This window comes from Tasmannia lanceolata, unplaced genomic scaffold, assembly GCF_043159265.1.
Source record: "Tasmannia lanceolata isolate RefF3 unplaced genomic scaffold, GAP_Taslan_0.1 ptg000029l, whole genome shotgun sequence".
In the NCBI taxonomy this organism is placed as follows: domain Eukaryota; kingdom Viridiplantae; phylum Streptophyta; class Magnoliopsida; order Canellales; family Winteraceae; genus Tasmannia; species Tasmannia lanceolata.
This window is the reverse complement of record NW_027518706.1, coordinates 5,928,563-5,950,167: the sequence shown is the minus strand read 5'-3', so window position 1 is coordinate 5,950,167 and position 21,605 is coordinate 5,928,563. Positions and strand designations below refer to the sequence as shown.

Below are 21,605 nucleotides of genomic sequence, written 5' to 3'. Positions count from 1 at the left end.
TTTGCAATGTACTATTTTATTACTTGAGTTTTAGGTGGAAGTTGCTGTTTTGGCTTGCCATTTGCATTGGTCTAACAAGGCTTCTCTCTAAATAACTCAGATATCAACTGATGCTTTCAGCTGTAGTCTATGCAAGATTGTTGAGAGAGAGAGAGAGAGAGAGAGAGAGAGAGAGAGAGAGAGAGATTGAGAGAGAGAGAGAGAGACAGAGTTTTGGACCGTATTTATCTGAAAATGTTGAATACAAAAATAATTTCTTTAAGAAAACTCAAGGATAAATGTTTAAAGTAGTTAAAACCTAAAGAGAAGAATTTTAAAGAGTTTGCTACAATAGTAAGAAAACCGGGACACAAAGTGGAATTGTCCTAAGAAGAAACAAAGTAAGAACGATCAGAACAAATGATCTAAGAAGCTAATCAATACCTTTCATATCTCTAGTTGCAGACGGTGATGATCGCGTTTGGTTGAGCTAAAGGAGATTAATTCTGGTGATTATCATGTGTATGTAGGAAATAATACATACCGAGGTATCTAGGGGTGTAAACGAGCCGAGCCGAGCTTGGCCAGGCTTGGCTCGGCTCGTTAAGCTCAAAAGCTCGGCTCGGCTCGGTCAGGCTCGCGAGCCTTAACGAGCTCGGGTTATATTATGTTCACACCCCTCATCTTCCTTGGACAGCCCTATTAGTGTAATTTGACTACTTTTTTTACACTATGGGGGGTGGTCCTAGTAACAAATGGGGTTTCAAAAATGAAGTGACATATTTTGCCCCCCGCTCCCCCTTTCACTCCCTGGACAACCCTTTTAATGTATAAATTAATATATAATATATATATTTAAATATATTAAATTCTTACGAGCTGAGCCGAGCCGAGCCTGGCCTAAATTGGGCTCAGCTCGTTAAGCTTAACGAGCCTGGGCAGCCGGCTCGGCTCGGCTCGTTAAGGATTCGAGCCGAGCTCGAGCGAGCCTCCGAGCCCGAGCCAAAATTGACACCCTTATATGCGTCGACTATGTGGTGCAATCTACTGTCATTGACTTGCTTTCATGAGCATGGATTCATTTTTTTTTTTCCTGGCAAGGTTTTCATTAGATACTGTGATCATATTCTGCTTTGGGACATGAGACTCATGGATTGCATTGCTTTGATATTAATTCCTTTTCAGTTAGTAAAGGTAGATCATTAGCTGCTTTTGGATGGGTACCTAATCAGAGTAAAGATAAACCTGATGACAAACTGTCAGATTTGCATCTCTAGGATATCCTGAAAATACTAATGGCTATTGACTTATGACCTGCCATTTAGATACAAGGAATCCTAACAAACTAGTTGAACTATTTGAAATAGTATAAGAAAAGAAATAAGTTAGTGAAGATAATGAAAAGCATATATCTTTACCTCCATCTTATTCATTATGTGAAACTTCCAAAAGACACAAAACCCATATATTGCCTATCTTTTCTTTCATCTCGGGAGAAATACGATCGGGGGGAGCTAATTCGAATCCATCGGGTAATATAAGAACAGCCCCCACATTCAAAGACCCCCTTTTTACCATTAGCAAGAACTTGTTTCAGTTTGCATATCATAAGGGATTCTAACAACTGCTTCAAATACAGTATCAGGAAGGACAGTATTAGTAGCTAAATCCATAGTAAATAGGTGCTAAATAACCCCTAATAACTCTGTTAAGTCTCGGATCTTGAATATCTTAGAGAATTGTGCAAATTCCCTTAGAAATTCGAAATGTACGATTGATATTCAAATCATACGTTTCTGATCGTATGATTTGAATTCGTACGATTTGAGTTTCCCGGGGAATTTCAAATTTGAAATTGGAGGGAACAGATCTGACGATCGCACATCTAGAAGCTGATTGGACGAATCCAAAAACGTACGATCAAATTGAGAATGTACGATCATACGACCTTTTTAGAGATCATGGTTTTCAAATTTCTCAGTTTTTAGGGTGAGATTTGTAAAATGCGTAGGGGATGCTCCTGCACCAAGATTTCAAAATCTCAAGGTAGAGTTTTCTAAAATAAGCAGATCTGATTTGGAGACCAGGAGTTCCTGGGCATGAATGGTGCTTAACACCTTCCATTAATGTAATCTAAGTAAACCTAGATCTTTGGTAGGCTAATTTTCCCTAAAACAGAGTCATAGAGGGTCCTAGGCCCATTCCTAGGTGGCGACTCTATCTCAAATCATCAGATATATATTTGATGAAGTTTTTTAGACCTAATTTCTAAGAATTTTCAAAATTTTAGGATTTTAGGTGTATTTTCAAGAGATTTATCAAATCCGAACTAAAAAGCACGCAAAAAGCTGATTAGTGGAGACTGATCTTCACAAGGCCCTATGAGCAGATATCAAAGCAATCCTAGTATTTTTCATTGAATTGCTGTAAAGAGAATCCTAAGATATCTTAAGGGTACAAAGCATTATAGGTTGACATGTGAAAGAGTTGATATTTCAGTTATATGGTACTGAGATGCTGACTTAACTGGAGACTCTGATGATAAAAATTCTACATCCGGATATATCTTCCTTTAAAGGATCTTAAGCTAGGACAAATATCCGGCTATCTGATTCACACTTATTGTGATAATAAAGTTGTAATATCCACCACAAATGGTAAGATTGACGTTAGAGGAAAGTATATTGAGCATCCACATCAGTATTTGTACGATGTATATACGAAGAATGAGATTTTAGTGGGATATCTGCCAACTAAGGATATGATTGTCGACCCACTAACAAAACCTATTGGAATAGAAGACTCTGAGAACCATGTCCACACTATTGGATTGAGAGGCAGTTGATAGACTGATACGTCATGGACATAGATGTAACTATAGATCCTGATGGAAAATTTCTTGTACATCATCAGTAAAGCCGCAATGGATGGGCAAATAACCTTTGTTGCAGGATAAAACCTGATGGAGGATTCATTGGTACATCATGGGCAAAACGCAATGGATGGGAAAAATAACCTTAGTTGCAGGATAAAACCTTATGGGGCAGCATTTGAAAATTTAGCCTTCGATCAGAAAGCCACAATCGATGGGCAAATAACCTTCATTGTAAGATAAACTACAATGAATGAGTCAATAACCTTCATTGTAGTATAAGTGGAGGATCGTGTGGTCATCTGCCCTCGATCGGATATCAATGATGAATCGTCAAATAACCTTCATCAAATTTCCATCACTCTCTTGCATACACATACATCATGCATGATTTTTATCTATATATGTTTTTATAAAGAAAATGTATTTTTGATTGAATCGACGTGCATTGATGGGATGAAAGGTGTCGATGTTGCACTATGTCGGTTAGTAACTTGGCATGGGGACATCGTTTCGTGGACCCACCTAAGGATGAGGGCAAGTGATAGAGTGGTAGGGTGGAAGATGTAAGGTATAAACATTGGAAACGGCAATGGCTCTTAACGGCATTTTGGCCTTTGGGATGAAAACGCATAGATGATCTTCAATTGTGTTTAATAAAATGCAAGGACAGACTGGTTGGGATTGTTCTCAGTCCTCTGCCTTAATGTGGAAGAATCAAGAAAGAAAACTCTGTTAGATGAGTAAAACCCTCTGCGAGTGTAACCCCATTATTTGCTTATTGGAAGGAAATACATGCATTGCCTCACCTCAATCTCGTTTTTGAGTTGATTGTGTTCTTCATCCCATCCCTTTTTCCTCACTAACCTATGCAGGTTCATAAGGAAAAAGGGTAAGGGCACCACTTTTCAGCCACCTTTATTTTCGATAAGTCCCATCGATGATTTCAAAATTCCATGTATTTTGTACAGAGAATTTATATGATGGGTGGCCGTGAAAACACGTGAAATCTGAAAAAAGTAGGTACGGCCCACTTTTTTCGATGATCCAAACCGTTCATCTGTTTGGGCACAACGTAAATAGGTTGTGCCCCAAAAATCATTTACATAGGATGATCCTAACCCTCCGATCTGTAGAAGATTCCATAAATGATTTTTGGAAATCTCCATTTACAGATCAGTTCAGATCTATGGAAATGATTTTTGGAACATACCCTATTTACATTGTGCCCAAACAGATGAACGGTTTGGATCATAAAAAAGTGGGCCGTACCTACTTTTTTAGACTTCACGTGTTTTCACGGCCACCCATCACATAAATTCTCATTTTGTACATTCCAAACTGGGCCATAGAGCATTTGTAGCAAGCAGGCTAATCTGGACCGTCAGATTAGCCTTTAATTACATAAATACTTAATGTTAAAATAGTACACATGTCTATAGATCTGAACCGTCCGATCAGCCGCCTCGTTTGACCACCTCAAAAGCTATTCTAAATAAGAAACTATTTCCTAATTTTATCACATTCGAGAAGCATATGATGAAGACCCACACGACACGGGCTTTACACCCTTCTTTTTCTTTTTCTTTTTCTTTTTAACTTGGGACAGCACTCTGTTGTGCAAAAGAGTATTCATAAATACGCAAGAGGGGGCTGTCCCAAGTAAAAATAAAAAAAGAGGCGAATATATCACTTCCCTTATTTATTTATTTCATGAGGAATGCTAAACTTACGGGGGGCCCTTGTAAAAATGAGGTGAAAGGGCGTCCCCATTGGATGAACCACACCATCATATTTGATTTTTCAGCCACCATTAATACACTTTGTTGATTTGCAGCCAATAGGGGCGCCCTTTCAACTTTTTTTTTGCAAGGGCGCACTTCATTCTAGCATTTCTCTTATTACATTTCACATTGTGCTTGCTTAATTGGCACAAAAAGTGGGACCCATTGACTCTTTTTTCTCTCTAACGCAAAATCATGACATGTTCCTTTTTTAAGGCATCAATAATGAGGATTGCTAATAACAATCGCCAACCAACTTTCACCCCTTCTTTTGGACCTATTTTATACCTAGAATCTGAATATGTTGATCCTGACCGTTCAATTTCCTGGCCCCACGGTATCACACCCTATACATCCTTGCACAAAATGATGATCTAAGTTTTGTAGTGGGGCATAGAAATGGGCAAGAAGAAAAGTTAGGGAGAGTGATACTAGCAATCCTCTAGAAGAAGGCAAAATAAAGGAGTGGAAACACATTTTTATCTATCTTGTGACCGTTGTTGAGTTGTTTAGAAAATTTCAAACGTCTAGAAGACTTTTGAGATTTCTTCAAATCCAAGCAATAAGAGGGAAACCCATTTAAGAAGATCTAAGTTTTATAGAGGTAATCCATTTAAAAATGGTCGCACCCTTTGATTTGGTGGGCCACCACCGATCCAGACCATTGTCTTCATAATCAATGCTATCGGATGATCCTGACCATCCAATCCGGGGGGAACAAGGGCGCTCCCATGGGTCTAACTTAAGAAAGTGCATATTTATGGTGGCAAAGAAAAATATGGAAATGATGTTAACAAGTATAAGATTAAAGAAACCATAAATATTGCACTTTTGTTGAAAAATGGTTTTAAATTTCTACCGAAATCCAAAATTTCGAATTTCGATCGAGACCATAACCTAAATGCACCGAAACCGAAATTGCCAAAATTTACTACATTTCGGTCAAAATTTCTATAAAATGGTTATTTTTTATTTTTTTACCGAATTTGGGACTAAATTACCGTAATTTCAGCCTAGAAAACTGAAATTTCGTATCTTTGTACTGAATTTCAGCGAAAATTTCGGTTTCGGCTGAGTCCGAAACCGAAACCGAAACCGAAATTTAAAACCATGTGTTGAAAAGGACCAATCAGAACCGCCCTTGCAGCTGGTTTTTGCTGGTTTTTGCAAGGGCGCCCTTCATTCTATCATTCCTCAAATAAGAATCCTTTTAAAATTTACCTATTATTATCAACGGTTGAGTTTCAGGAGGTCGGCCTAAAGTTTCAGGAGGTCGACCTAAAGTTTCGTTGTTTATTTGACAATGCAATGACCAAAGTGGTCAACGGTTAAAACTTTCCTTACCATAAACAGAAACGCGTTTGTTAGAAATACAGCCTGTAGAGATAACCGACAATGTGTCTATATAAAGAGTGTTTATGTTTCTTCAGAAATTCGTGAATTGTTTGAATCTTTATTATCTGTGTTTTTCAAATTCCAACAAGGGAGAAAAAAATACCAACTTGGTCATTTCTTTTTTGAATTTGTTTTCAAGTTTTGAGAAGGAAAAATGCCTTTGATTGCATGCAAAGGACCTTCTGGGTTTTCTGCTAATTCAACAGCAGAACAAGTCACAGAAGGGATTGATGGAACTGGCCTTGTTGCCATTGTTACAGGTTGGTTTTTAGTTTACTCTCAAATTTCTATTGGTTTTGGTTTTTTCAATTGCATTTTGTGTTGTTTGGGTTATTAGATGTGATAAAAGTGGAAATGATTCTGTGTGTGTGTGTTTTTTTTTTTTTTTTTTGGTTTTTATTGAGGTAGTTGGAGGTGGGTTCTGATTGGAATCTCGATTTTTCTAGTTTTTTTTTTGTTTGGTTTTAGATTTCGGTTGATGTAGATTAGTAATGAATTGGGTTGTGGATGTTATAGAAGTGGAATTTTTTTGGTTTTTCTATAGATATTGCAATTGGGTTTGGTGTTGAATTCTGTTAGCTGGTGTTTCTTGAGGACTTTGTTTTTTTCCTGGAATTGGGTTGATGAGAACCATGAAAGTATGGAACATTTGATTTGATGAAAGTGGGAAATGGTTTGTATTTTCTATTTTTAAGGATTCTGTTTGTTCTGTTTTTTTGCATTTTTTTTTAGTAAAACTGATATTTAATAAATAATTTCAGAATGCTTTATAGACTTAAAAACAATATCAACTTTTCTAATTTGACCCAAACCGCTATGATATTTAGATTGGGTTAATGTCTTTTGTTTGCTTTTATTGGGTTTCTATTATCACAAATTTTATGAAACAATAGTTTTTATATAATGAAGAGTAGCAATAGGCTTTTAAAATCATCCAATGATATAAATATGTAATTATGGGTTCTTTTCCTTTCTTTTACTTGATTTTTTGTTGATTTAGTTACATGGGAAATTGTGTAGTAGTGCTTTGGAAGATGTGAACACTATTTTTATTGTTTTTGATTTTTTGGTTACTTCTGTTTGAATTATTCTAACCTTGTATTTTTCTATATTATGCTAGTTTGTGTGTTTGGGTTACTTGATTGTAGCATACCATTGAAGTCTTGAGTATCCTTGTAACCTGTCTATTATACTTATTATTCCATATTCATTGTAATTGCAGGAGCATCTAATGGTATTGGCACTGAGACAGCTCGTGTTCTTGCATTGCGCGGTGTTCATGTTATTATGGCCGTCAGGAATGTTAAAGCTGGTGGGGATGTTAGAGAGACAATCATCAAAGAAATTCCCACTGCTAAAGTTGATGTCATGGAGTTAGATCTCAGCTCAATGGCATCAGTAAGAAAATTCGCATCCGAATTCAAGTCTAGGGGTCTTTCACTGAACATCCTCATGTAAGAAAATTTAACAACTAGAGTTAATTTTATCAATTCTCTACCAAGTAACCTCTTAAGACTGTTTAATTTCAGTTCATCAATAAATGGGATGTTGATTTATATGTCTTGTTTATCTGAAGTAACAATGCGGGAATCATGGCGACTCCCTATAAGCTTTCGGAAGATGGCATAGAGATGCAGTTTGCAACAAACCACATAGGTATGTGTTACATACTCACATTGTGTCCATGATTAATATATATTAGTCTGAGGCCTTGTTTGTTTTGGACTCGCAATCGATTCCCAAAATCCAAAACGAACAAGGCCTAGGAACGGCCCATTGGGAGTTCTAATTTTGAATGGCCTGATAGACGACACATTTTTTTTTTGCAGGTCATTTTCTGTTGACACATCTTCTTTTAGAGACCATGAAAGAAACAGCCGGGAAAAGTAAAATTGAAGGAAAGATTATTAATGTTTCATCTGATGGACATGGGTTTGCAAATAGCTCTGGAATTCCTTTTGATAAAGATAAGCTCAATGAGGAGTCAGGGTAATGTTATCTCAAAATCATGCAAAGATGCATTAATCACAGCTTTGTAGTTTACATTTTATGATTAATAATCTTTTTTTTACTCTTTTGTAATTCTTCTTTTCTGTTTTCGCTTCGAAATGCTCTGCAAACAGCAAAATTCATAACTGATTGGTCTTCCAACTTGTTTTACTTGCAGCTACACCCCTCTTGTTGCATATGGTCGATCAAAGCTTGCTAACATATTGCATGCCAATGAACTTGCCAGACGTTTCAAGGTAACTGGATTATATATAAGTTAATTCAATGATTTGATGCTGAAGAAGTAAAATAGTAGGTGAATCATTTTAAATGGAATTAGATAATTTTTCTGAGCCGGATTAATTACCGTGATTATTAAAAAAAACTTTCGGGGACTCTCAAATCAGAACTGTTTTCTTGTCCATATTATCTAAATAAGTTATAAACTTCTGAAGTCATACCATTGAATAATAATGGTTTTGTAGACCCCTTCTCTTCCTATTCTGAATTTTCTGTTCTGTATGTGAACTAGCATTTGTTGGTCATTTAAAAAAGTTTGGAATAATGGTTTAAGTTACGTCATTTCTCAAAGGAGGTTCAGGTTTAAAGTCATTATGCACATGCTATGTAGATGTTTTCAACATATCTTAAATCTATTTTATTGGTTTTTACCAGTTTGCAACCTCGAACCATTGTTACAGCAGTAATTTGGTATATTTGATATGACAACTAAAGGTTGCACTTAGCCATTGGGCCATTCATTCCATGATAACAGTGTAACATGCATAAATGAAACTGAAATGGGGATTTTGGAAGAGATCGAATATCATGAGACTTGATACATAGTACAATGAGTTTTTTAGTAGAGGTCTACCGGATCTTCTTTGATCATATTACCTAGTTTTTGAAACCATTTTATGCCTAAACTCCATAAAAGAAATCCATTTTTTCCATAGTTGCTTCGTTTCCACTTTCCAAAACTCCCTTTGGTTATACTTCAAAGATCCTTTTTTGTATCAGGGTCTTCAAAACATTTCCATATTGATCATTCAATTGTGTCTCAGTTTAAACCATGTAAAAAGTAGTTAATTGTTTCATACCCCATAAATGACCACATGCCTACAAAAATAACAGCATTTATGTGGAAGTTTTTTTGTCATTAAAAATACAAGCTCGATCTGAGACAGCAAACTTATAAAGGATGTGAAGGACTCCATAAATGACTCTAGTAGCAACGAGTATAGCTCTGTAGTGCCTGCTTGATTTATTCATTCACGAGGAATGTAAGTATAGGAAATAAATGGTAAAAAAAATGGAAAACAAAGAAATCGTAGAATTGCCAAAACATGGTTGTAATTGTCTACTTACGAGACACACGGTGCATGTGATGGTTTATGAATTGTAAATACAAGGTGGATACATTAAAACATAGGCTTATGTACATTATCTAACCAACAGTACAATTCTATTATCACACATAATTTAAGACAGTTACAAACTGTAATATTGTGTGCAATATATTCAATGTTAATACCCATTTCCATTTCCATCTTGTCATGTATCCATTGATATCACATTTAAATGGCATGATACTTCTATGGGCTAGTATGGCACGTGGATTCATTAACTTGTAAAGGTGTTCATACAATGTAGAGTTTGGGTTGTCCATTCCTTAGCCTATATGCCATCAACTAATCTATGTTCATAAATCTCTTTTCAATAAATTCTTCGTCGTGGAAAAAGAAATCTAGCTTCCTTGATGAACTGTGGATGTCGCTGACCTTGGTTTAATCTCATAATGTGTCATAATGGCTATGTGGTTTTTTTTGTTAAAGTGCTTGCATTGATCATGACAATGATTGTTTGTACTTTTTATTTTACAGGAAGAAGGGGTGGATATAACTGCTAATTCACTTCATCCCGGAAATATCCAGACCACTCTTCTGCAGCACCGCCCCATTGTACATGGTAAATCACTGCCTTAAGTTCTTTGATGGATCACTTTAACTTAAAAAAACATTTTGTTTCTTCAAAATCTTGCTGAGCCAGTTAACCATTGTCTCAATGGTTTTTTGAGGTAAATCAAGAGATTACAAACCTCTGGGAAATTGATTTTCACTTACTTTTTTGCCCGATTCTTGGTTTCATGCAACCATTAGAAAAAAAAAATTCACGTGCATAGTTGACAATTTTCTTCTGTTGTTTTGGTGCAGGTGCTATCACTATGCTCGGCAAAGTCTTTAAAACCATTCCACAGGTGAGTTCAACACTGACTGAACAGCAGATTCCTTCTGAAACAAAGGACATAAAAAACCTACACTAACTGAAACTGCATATGTGTAATGAGGAATATTTCAGCTAAAATTTATGGGAGCCAAAAAAGCACTTCCATCTTAATACCGACTATACGAACCTCATGGGAGCTGTTATCCACATTTTTCCTTAGTTTAAGCCATGGTTTTAAATATTGTGATATATTGATTGATATATGTCGGTGTTGGCCAGTGACACAAACAATTTCTCCAAAAGCTTAAGCTGTTAGAGTTGATGTTATTTAATCATTTATACTTCAACATGGCTCCCTTTCGACATGTTCATCAGTTTAAGCCATGGTTTTAAATATTGTGATATATTGATATATGTTGGTGTTGGCCAGTGAAACAAACAATTTCTCCAAAAGCTTAAGCTGTTAGAGTTGGTGTTAATCAATCATTTATACTTCAACATGGCCCCCTTTTGACATGTTCATGAATATTCTGGAATATTCCTGACATGTATGCTGATATATCAATATTGGAGGGGCTCCGATATGGTCGACACATTGGGACCTTCAAACCTTGGTTTACATCTCTATGATTGCATGTTGACAGCTTAATATTGGAGGGGCTCCAATATGGTCGACACATTGGGACCTTCAAACCTTGGTTTAAATCTCTATGATTGCATGTTGACAGCTTGTTGGGAACTCTAAAAGCCAATGATCTATCTTTACAATATAGGCGCCAATATCAAAACAAGAATGAAAATATCAGTTCCCTTATCATAACTATAGAATACCCTCATTGTCCAAGTGTTGGACGTCACCTCTCCTTGTGAGGGAGGTCTCTGGCTCCTGTCCTGCCATAATCTGGTTTCAGCATTCCTGAATCAATTTTTTAACAAAGAAAAAGAACTATAATTTCTCCTTTTCATTTGTATGTATGTCACTATATCTGTTACTTATCTTTGAACTTTGTTGCAGGGCGCATCTACACAATGCTACATGGCTTTGAATCCGCAGGTCCACAGGGTCACTGGCACATACTTCAGTAACAATAATGTAGCCAAGGCGCAGACCCAAGCTATGGACATGGAATTGGCAAAGAAACTGTGGGATTTCAGCATGACTTTGATTCAGTGATGTGTTGCAAACTAAAGACCGAAGTTACAGATATGTAATTTGCAAAGAACCAATGTGATTTCATGTTGCTTATGATTCTTTTCTTTGTATTTTTTCTCTTTTGGGGTGGGAGCTTGAGTTTTATCCAGTGATGTGCTTGTATTGTAGCAAATCTATTTTCTAGATGGGCTACTAAGGACATGAGTAATGTATGTATCCTATATAAAAATGATATGAATTAGCTTCTTACAAAATGTTTCATGTATCAGAAAAGCTCTAGTGTGTTCATATTCTATCTGTTTCTTCTAAGATAGAAATTTGATAAAGAGAAAAAAGAGATTACCTTCTGCGACCCATTAATTACTGAAAAAGTACTGGAAATTTGTCCCTGTTATCGATACGAACCCCATTCCACCTGACCAACTCTGCCATGTACGAAGTACTCTTCAATAAATCCCAAGTCGTCAGCTATCTTTTGCCTGGATGAGTTTTTCCCAAGACCCAATTCTTTCTATCAAGTCAACCAAAACTTCTTTGAGTACCTTTGACCTGAGCAATGGACCAAATGAATTTTTCTTTCTTAGTGGTGGTATAACACCAACTCCCGCACTGCTACAAGAACATCATATGAGGCATTATATGGACAGTCACCTCCTATGCATGTTGCTTATGGCTCTGGTGACCCCTTGTGTAGTCAATTTGGATCAACATCTAAAGGAACATAAAAGGAGAGAAGTGTGGTGGATTATTCTCAAGGTTTAAAATTTCGGTTTCGGACCTTGAAATTTCAAAATTTCGGTCGAAATCTGGTACAAAACCCGAAACTAATAATTTCGGTCGAAATTTCGGTGAAATATTAAATTAATATTAAAAAAAAAGATTTTTCGGGTCAAATTTCGGAAAAACCGAAAATTCGGTCGAAATAAATGACCGTTTCGGTTTTCATCGATTTCGGTGTCGGTCCGAAATTTTGGATTTTGGTCGAAATTTAAAACCATGATTATACTGTCTGGTCAGGACGACGGTGACTAATGTTCCCAAGATCTCGATGGCTAGTTGGAAACAGGGTAATGGTGTGCGCACACGTAGGGTCTCTTTCGCAGTTGGTACAGTGATAGGTTTCCAGGTTGCAGATGATGGTTGGAGGATGATAGTACCTGTATTGGGGAGGATGGATTGAGATCCCTCTCCAGGGTTGACTAGGTGAGTCAATGGGTTGGCAGCTACACATGTGGATTGGTCGTATTGATCGAATCGGGAGGAGTCAGGACTGAGATGATTCGAGGGTGTGTAGCTGGCACTTCCAAAGGCCAATGGTGGTTTGTGGCGATAAAGAATCGGTGACGACATCAACGGAAAATCTTCTGGTGACTGGGAAATAAGTCAACATGGAGATTGTTGGAAAAGTTGCCTTATCTCCCATCCACGTGGGTTGCTTGGGTGGGAAGGCAAAAGTGAAATAGAAAGTGGTTTTTCTAGAAAACCTAAGGCTATAAAAAGAGAACGTGTGTGTTCTCTTGGTGTGTGCGGCAAAAACAAGAGTGGGTGAGAGGTGTGCTCGGCTACCTCTTGAGAGAGAGAGAGAGAGAGAGAGAGAGAGAGAGAGAGATCCTTCTTAGGTTTTTTCTTGGGTATTCTCTCAGGGTTTCTCATAGGTTACTCTTGTGTACGCTCTTAGTTAGTGTGAAGCAACGAAAGGGTTGCGGCTTTGTGGGTTTGGATTAATCCATTGTAATCCTTGTATATTGTTTTCTCATAGTGGAAGATCATGTTTCCAGCCTGTGGATGTTGGCTTGGCCAAACCATGTAAAATCTTGGTGTTCATCTTGTGGCTTGTTTTATTGTTTTACTTCCGTTTAATTTGTGCACGATCGGATTAGATTTGCCCGGTGGATTTTCTCAACAAAATCATTATATCTATGTAACCTACGAAAATTTTCAATATATTACTTTTTATAACCATATTATCATGTAAAAAATAAAGTTTGAGAATGGGAAAAATAAAATTTTCTTTACCTTCTCTTTTCCCAATTTCCTCTTCTGTAAGAATGTAATATACACCCAAGGATGAGAAGAAACAAATACAAATTTTTTTTTTCTTTACAACTTTACAATTATGAGAAAAAGAATTGCAGGCGAAAAAATTACCCAACAGATTCTGGTGTGCCAGAAACAAACTACAACAGGTTGTTCTTTACCTTCTCTTTTCCCAATTTCCTCTTTTGTAAGAACGTAATATACACCCAAGGATGAGAAGAAACAAATACAAAAAAAAATTTCTTTACAACTTTACAATTATGAGAAAAAGAATTGCAGGCAAAAAAATTACCCAACAGATTCTGGTGTGCCAGAAACAAACTACAACAGGTTGACTGCTCGTTGAGACTCAAAATTCTCGATGATCCCGATGGATCCTGTTTGCTTGGCTGAATCCATAACCATCGAAAAACTTATCGGCAACCATTTCGGCTTCTTTATGTATTTGTATTTTCCTTTTTTGTAAGAATGTAATATACACCCTTTCAAGTTACCCCCGGGGAAGCCCATGGAACAGGTGTTGGAGGATTAGAAGAACCCGATGCTTCTTGATTTAAACCAGGCGTGGGAGTGGGCGTCGGGTTTTGCGGGGAGTTCCCAGTGACTCTTTGTTGGTGGAATTTGCTGTTGTCTGAGAGATGGGCATGGATTGTAGTTGGTTCTGCTGTGGGGGAGACTTCGGCTGGAGGCTCTCAATCTCCGGGGTTGTTACCACTAGATGAGGAGCTCCTGGTGGGGGACTGCGCCCACCACCTCCCTGCCACACTTTTCCATCTTTGTCGGCGAAATTCCTGACATATGCCTGCAATTTAAATTGCCAAAATCAGTTTATTGTCAGCTAAGTCACAAATATGGGGATTTCTCGACAAGCGGAAATCTCGGAATGTATTAATATTTTTTATTTTTTCGGGTTTATATCAGGAAAAAATGATACAAATAAAATTATTTAAAAAGGTGTAAATTAAGAAGAAAAAAGTTAAAAATATCGTGATATTATCGCGCTAAATGAAAATATCGCTCTATTTTTTTTTTTTAAATTCTAAGGATTATTTAGAGATTTTGTCGTTTTATCCAAATGTTGTGATAAAATCTCTATATTTTGAAAATGTTGGAGATATTTGTGACATAGATTGTCAACTGATCAACGAGGGACCTGTCATGCATGCATTTTTTCTTTCTGTTCTGTATACTGCACTGAATTTTCATGTCAGAAGATTTGTTGATATGGCAGTATGGGTGCAATTTGGGTCGGGTTGAGCTTTTGCTAAAAAAATGAATAGGAATCAACCCAAACTCGGTCTCGATTTTATGGTAAAATCTCAAACAAAATTCTTCAACATCGACCAGAGTTGCACCCCTATATGGAAGGAAGAGGGTTTGCAGTTTTGTACCTTAGAATTGAAATTCAATTCGCCGCCGGCCAAGTGAGAAATGCTCAATCGTCCGGTAATATCTTCGGGCTTCTTGGTTGAATCTGAGATTCAATCAGCAGCGAGATTTAGAACCACTGTTTAAACAATTGGAAAATTTGGCAGAAGACAATTCTCAAACCACTCTAGCCAATTAAGTAACACAAATTGCATTTAAAGCATGATGTTCATTCTTTCAGGGAATATGAGAATGAGAAAAATTACATACATTTTCACATTTCTTAGTACATTGATTGAGCCTTTAAGATGGACAAAACATTCCTCCAAATGATCATAGTGAAATTCATTTCCATGTAGGGTTTTCTTGTGGAGGCTCAGGCAATTTAGTCATTAATTTCGAATCATTTCAGAAAATTGGAAGGCTTTAGCCAAATTTTGAAGTGTGGGGATGTGCAAGTAACTAAAAAGATAAGTTATAAACACCTAACTAAAATAATTAAGTTATAAACACCTCTAAACTAGAATACAAAGGAACATTGAAGACAAGAAAAACTGCTTTCACAGTGTGCACTATCATGTTATGAAGCCTTAAGCTTAAGTAGGCCAGTTCTTCAAAACAGAAGCGTGTATATTCCCTTAGCTTGTCCAAAGTAGTCATCCAAAACACAAATAGCCAAAAAAGCACAACTTTTTTACAATTATTTTCAACAAGGTTTAACTACTACTTTTGTAGAAATCTTTTTTATTTTTCTTTTTGTTTGTTTTTTTTTTGGGGCAAAAGTCTGTGTTCTCCATTACGCTACAATCGAGATTTTAGATTTGTCAAAAAAAAAAAGAAAAAGAACAAACTTTGGTGCCTAGTTGATGTTACTGATTATGCTTCTTCCTTCATCTATAGCTGTTTTTCCTTTATAGATCTTGACTTTACTTTTTCAAATTCCAACAGTGATCTGTGGAGTGCCCTCCATTTTGATGGAATAGACAACATACATTCAGGTTCTACCTTTTCTTACGAACACAACAATCAATTTCACATGAGGAACACTAAGACATTAAAAAGTACAGGCGAAATCATGATTCTAGATTTGTTTAAAGGCTATTTTTGTCATAAAAAAGTTTTTTGCCTGCTTGAAGTTAGTGTTTATATGCACCTTTTGGAAATATTTTTCGATGAGTCGAAACCTTTTTTGGCCATTTCATGATTTAGAAGACTAATCAGGATACACTTTAGAAATTAAGGATTTGTAGGAAAAAATTGGTCAAGTACTTGTTAAAATAATGAGTAAAAAAATAAATGACTCATACCAGTAATCTGAGCTCTTTCACTTTTATTATGACTATAATATGGCTAGCCAATTTCCAGTTCGGGCCACTTTGCCAGCTGATTGCCCATAAAGAGCCAGCAACACCGCGGGTTCGCAGAGCCTGACCCACCTAGGCTGCCCAGCATTATGGTTTCCCACTTGTGTTTTTAATCTACGGTCCTTTGAAAGTACATATGTCCATGTATGCAAACAGATAGAAAGCATGCAAGGACATGCATCCATGGCTCTATGCAAAAGGGTATACCCACAAGTGATGCACAGAAATAAAGAGATCATTAAAAAGAACACATACATGCACATATAGTAAAATCCAACCAACAAGAAATATTCAGATGGCTCCAAGGATGTGGTCCTGAACACATGTATGTGCAGTTCTGGGCAACATAAACTAGATGCATCGATGGACAGGAAAAAGTCAGCTTTGCCCTTGTTTTTTTGAAAGGTAACAGTAAACATTCCATTCACCAGAAAAATCAAGTTACAACTCGGAGGGGACAAGTTGACCCAAAAGAGAAATAGAACATGATCACCTGCGATCAGAGTACAAGTAAAATATCAAAAGCCTAGGATACATAAAGCCTAAAATCCCAAGGTGTTATCATGCAAAAATCAAGAGGCTACCCGACACCATCGTGATGGGTATTAAGCACCACAGCCACGGAACGTAGATCAACCCCATCCTTCGCAAGTCAGTCAGCCATTTCATTGGCCGACCTTCTCATATGTTGTATTTTGGGGCAAATAACACGAACCAAGTCCTGTATTTCAGCGGTGATGTCTTCAAGTTTCCAAGCTAAATTGGAGAGTCGGAAACTGGTGATGGTGTGACTACAAGATAAATTGTAGATCTGATTAGCCAATGGGTCCAACCTGTTGACATCCCTAATACCTTTTTTTTTTGAAATAGATACCGATTTAATTAAGGATAAAGAATTACAAAAGCACTTCGGCGGAGCACGCGCACACTTGGGGGGGAGGGGGGGGGGGGGGGGGGGGGGGGGGGGGGGGCGGGAGGGAAGGGAGGTGGGGTGGGGTGTAAGAATTGCCCCATACACATGAGACACTTGATGCTTCTGATTTGGCATTTTGGCCGAGCGATCAGCCAAGTCATTAGCCCTCCTAGGAATGAGAGAAAATGAGAATACATCATGCAAAAGGATTCAGAGACATGGTTGGCTCCACGCATGAAACACATCACATTAATGGATATTCATGCATAGACTACACGAACAGAGGGAAGAATTCATCCTTCTCTCCTCTTGAGAGGGTGAATTGCTATTATTTGTGGATATGGTACAGACATGAGTGTCGCGTATTGACACGGACACGGCAAACCCCCAAAATTTAGAAACGGGGATACAGCTAAAATAGAAAGTAGATATAATCATAATTTGTGGAAATGGATTCGTATGTCAAGTTTTGACATGGATACGAGCTGTCCGGCATGACGATATCTAAAAATCTAAAAAAGGTGAAACGTACATACATATAAATTACCAATTACTGTATAATTTGTAACAATATAAATATGATAATCATTTAACAAATTAATAAATCTCAACTATAATCTAAAACAAACATGAGATAATCAAACAACAACACATTCATCAATTTAATCTAGTTCTGTTTCGTCTCCAATATACAGCGAGTAAGGGAGACCAATATGATATAATGAACATAGTATTGGTCCGATTGGAGTAAGAGTTTGTTTAGAGTTTTAGGTTTAGGAAGGGGGGGGGGGGGGGGGGGTAGGAGTGGGATGGATGGGATGGATATAACAACAAATATTAGTTAAAGAAGAGCCGAAAAAGAGTTTATAATAAAAGAAGAGTTAATAATAAAAGAAGTATATACAATATTCTATAATAAAATAGAATGTCACACTTGGCACGGTACAAAAACGTGTCCACACTCCCATATTAAGTCTAACACTTCTAGCATTACATTTAAATGTGTCTAAAGGAGTGTCGACGGGTGTGGACACGACATGACACGTGTGTCGGTAATAAATTCATAGTGCCAGCAAAATCATAGGTGAATTGGTAACTGCATCCAATCTCCGTAAAAGTCCCTATTGTTTCGATTAATCAAATTTTGGAATGGGATATGGACTGAATCCCTATGAATAGGAGCAAACCTTATTCCATGATTGTGCAGACAATGGCATAAGAAATATAAACCACTTAAGAAATGCATACAGATTCTGGATTTGAAGGCCAGAAAACGTTTGTAGGTGGCAAATTTGGAATCATGAATGCTAACCGTCAGGAGGTTCTTCGGCAATAATTATGTCCGGGTCAATGTTGGCATGGATAATATGACCATCAGTGCCACGGCGAACAGTTCCTTTTATGCCCATCAAGCAGTGTTCCTACTCCACAGAATGAGGACACAAATTATAACAAGATATTTATCCATAAAACAAAAAATGAAGATATATCCACCAAACAGAAAATATTAATGCAATTATAACCTACCTTAGAGGGCTGAAAAAGAGTATGCAAATCATGCCGCGTTCCTGGAGTCGCATTCAACCTGTTTGTCTTCACCCAACATATATCCTCACATCTCCGAAATCCCCACTAAATTACCAATGAGAAAAAAATACCATACTGACAAAAAAGAAGCACATTAGAGGATGAAAGGGTATATTACAGTTGAAAACATTACTGCATTCCAGCAGGGGGCAATGCAATGAAGTTTTTTTTTTGTCTGTATTCTGTGTGAGCATAAAGTTCAAAGCAACTCATTTTCCAAAAATAAATAAATAAATAAATGAATAAATTCCAAAGCAATGCAATGAAGTTGAGAGATGTTAAGAGATGTTATCATGTTAATGCTATCAGATATTTTCTATAGGGTCCTCTCTTAGCTGTGGTAATCAAGATCAATACTCAATTCCGATGTAAGTGAAATAGTAATTTCTGTAAAACTCAACTAACACACCTTTAGGCAAAGGCGTCCCTGCTCAAGACCCACGCCATCACCAACCCAAAGGAAGATAAATGAAGGAGTGTCAGCAATTGCCTGAAAACATGGTAAGAGCAGGGTTAAGACTTCAGAGAAAAGCACAAGGTTATAAAATAATATGAATGGACAGCAAATTTGCATATGTAATTATGTAAATAGATTTGAGAGAAAATAAAGACATCCAAAAGCCATATCATATACGCCAACACTGAAGTGAATAAACTTAGGACAAGTAAATGGCGTACCTCAATTTTTAGATTTTGTATTTCTTCTGGTGTCCAGTACTCCATATGGTCAGTAACTCCGGGAGCCCGATGGACATATTCCTCCCATGAGGGATCGACAAGAATGACATCGAACTTGGTGCCAAAAAATTCAGGGGACAACACATGCTCGGCGCGAGTGAGCACTTGTAATACATGGGTGGGGATGAAGATTTGGCCACAATTTCATCTTTCCTCTGAATAAGTTCCCTCAGCTTTGGGTAATCCTCCACAACACTGGTAAGTTCTAGCCCCCTGATGAAATTCTGTGGTCGCATACCAGTATCACAAAATTTTGGGAGTAGTCATTTTGCTCTCCCCTTGAAGGAGCTTTACCAGGGGGAGCACTAATCCTAGGTGGACCCCAACCCATTGGAGCATTATCATGAGGTACTCCACGTCCAATTGGTCCCATTATATTAAATCCAGGACCAGTTATGCTAGAAGATACTCCTCTTCCAGGGCCAAATTGATTAAAATACATTGCATGGTTTGGGCCAGTCCCCATATTAGGAAGGAATCGTGGTCCTGACAATCGTGGTGGTGGTATGGGGGAAAGTCCAGGTGGGGCAGCCAACGTATTCATATCAAAACCTCGCTGGAGATGGAGGAATGAAAATCGGTACAATTGGTGGGCCTGGAGCTGTGAACATGTTCGGGCCAATGGGCCGCATGGGTCCAGGTGGCAAGCCCAAGTGACCAAAGGGAGGTCCCACCATAGGCACTGGGATTACATGTTGCCCGTTCCTCCCCTGAACCCCTCCTCCTCTTCCTCTCCTGCTTCCTTTTCTTCCTTGAGGAATGCCCGTATTGAAAGACCCCGGTCCCTGGTTATTTCCAAATGGAGGCAGTGAACCCCGACTAGAAGTCTGGCCTGCACTAGTATGCCTAGAAAACTTGGATCCAGACTCCTCTCTCTCATAATTGAGAGACTTGGGCCTGATCTCTATCACATCAGAATACTCATTTTTAGTTCCAACACTCGAGGTTTTCATGCCTTCAGTCCTGGTTCTGTCTTTTCTATAAGCAGGTTTACCATGAAGCTTCTCATTATCCATTCTATCCTGTTCCATTGTATCCCGTTCACGCCTCTGTGAGTCCCATTCCTTTTTATAGTCAAAACCACCATCCCCATCTTTTGCCTCTTTATCATTCCTGCTCTGCTGCCTTTTCCTCCAACTATCTTTAGAACCTCCCCAATCCCTATCTCTGCCTTTGGATCTATCATTTCCGTAAGCTTCTTTTTCACTTTGCCTCCCTTTGTGGCTAATACTTCTTTCATTGTCAGATTGAGAGAAACCTCGATCAATTTCATCTGACTCTTGACGATGTCTCTCAATTCTCTCAGGGCTTCGTGACCTTTTAGTGCGCCTCACTTTCCTACCACTTCTATCTGTATTATCAGACCTCTCTCGACTTTCCGCGTCATCACGGCCACTATGTGCAAGGTCTCGTTGCTGTCTGTTCTTTTCAGTTTTCTCTCCATGGGCTCTGGAGCTCAGCCTATGGGCGCTAGACTCAACATCCTTCACCATTTTCTCTCTGACACTCATTTGCCTATTGTCTCTAACACCTTCTGATCTTTCTTCTTGAGCCTCTGACATGCCTCTACTTTTACTCCTCTCTCCATCAACCCTTCTCTCTTCCTTGTTGCTTGATCTAACACCCTTATCAATGTTTGAATCTAAAGCCCTCCTTTTACTCTCTTCTGATTCAATTCTTGCATCAACATTTTTCTCTCTAGAAGAAGCATGCTTATGATCCAAATAACCACCATCATCGGCCTTTCTGACAGATTCAGATTCATCCCATCTTCTCCTCGGATTCCTTTCCCGTTCACGACTTCCAAGACCTGTATCTCTGCCACTTTCCATCCTTCCTGAATACCACGAATCCTTATCCCGCGCATTTTCAAACGACCCATCATGGGAATTATCCGCCTTGCTTCTAATTTTGCCCTGAGAAGCCTCTTGAGAGGACGTCTTTGTGTTCGATTTCCTCAGAGAGTTCCTCTCATTTTCATCAGCTAAACAATATACTTCACTCCTTACAACATCCCTTCCCTTTCTACTAATTTCTGATTCTCTATCCTGACACACACTACTCAATATCTTCATTCTCTTCTCCTCATGGGTTTTCTTCATTATCTTCGAACATGATTCCTCGTCCCCACTGCCCCCTCTGCTTGAGCCCCCTAACTTTTTTCTAACATCATTTTTGTCCCCGACTCTCTTTCTTTTTC

At 37.9% G+C, this 21,605-nt stretch overlaps 1 protein-coding gene and 1 pseudogene across 1 annotated transcript; one reads left to right on the top strand and one right to left on the bottom strand.

Annotated features, from left to right (window-relative positions):
* Positions 1–6,000: 6,000 nt before the first annotated feature.
* LOC143858907 (short-chain dehydrogenase TIC 32, chloroplastic-like) lies at positions 6,001–11,652 on the top strand. Its single transcript, XM_077369596.1, has 8 exons — positions 6,001–6,290; positions 7,253–7,484; positions 7,607–7,686; positions 7,860–8,019; positions 8,198–8,276; positions 9,903–9,987; positions 10,233–10,276; positions 11,261–11,652. The coding sequence occupies exons 1-8, from the start codon at positions 6,185–6,187 to the stop codon at positions 11,417–11,419; spliced, it is 945 nt and encodes a 314-aa protein (XP_077225711.1). The 5' UTR covers positions 6,001–6,184; the 3' UTR covers positions 11,420–11,652.
* A 2,010-nt stretch (positions 11,653–13,662) lies between these two features.
* Positions 13,663–21,507, bottom strand: LOC143858976 (N6-adenosine-methyltransferase non-catalytic subunit MTB-like; annotated as a pseudogene).
* Between the last annotated feature and the right edge of the window lie 98 nt (positions 21,508–21,605).

What these genes read in the sequence shown, in the direction of transcription:
- LOC143858907 (XM_077369596.1), top strand. Translation starts at nt 6,185, where the DNA reads ATGCCTTTGATTGCATGCAAAGGACCTTCTGGGTTTTCTGCTAATTCA. An exon ending in CCTTGTTGCCATTGTTACAG is followed by an intron (nt 6,291 to 7,252) that starts GTTGGTTTTTAG and finishes TTGTAATTGCAG; the next exon opens with GAGCATCTAATGGTATTGGC. An exon ending in TCTTTAAAACCATTCCACAG is followed by an intron (nt 10,277 to 11,260) that starts GTGAGTTCAACA and finishes ACTTTGTTGCAG; the next exon opens with GGCGCATCTACACAATGCTA.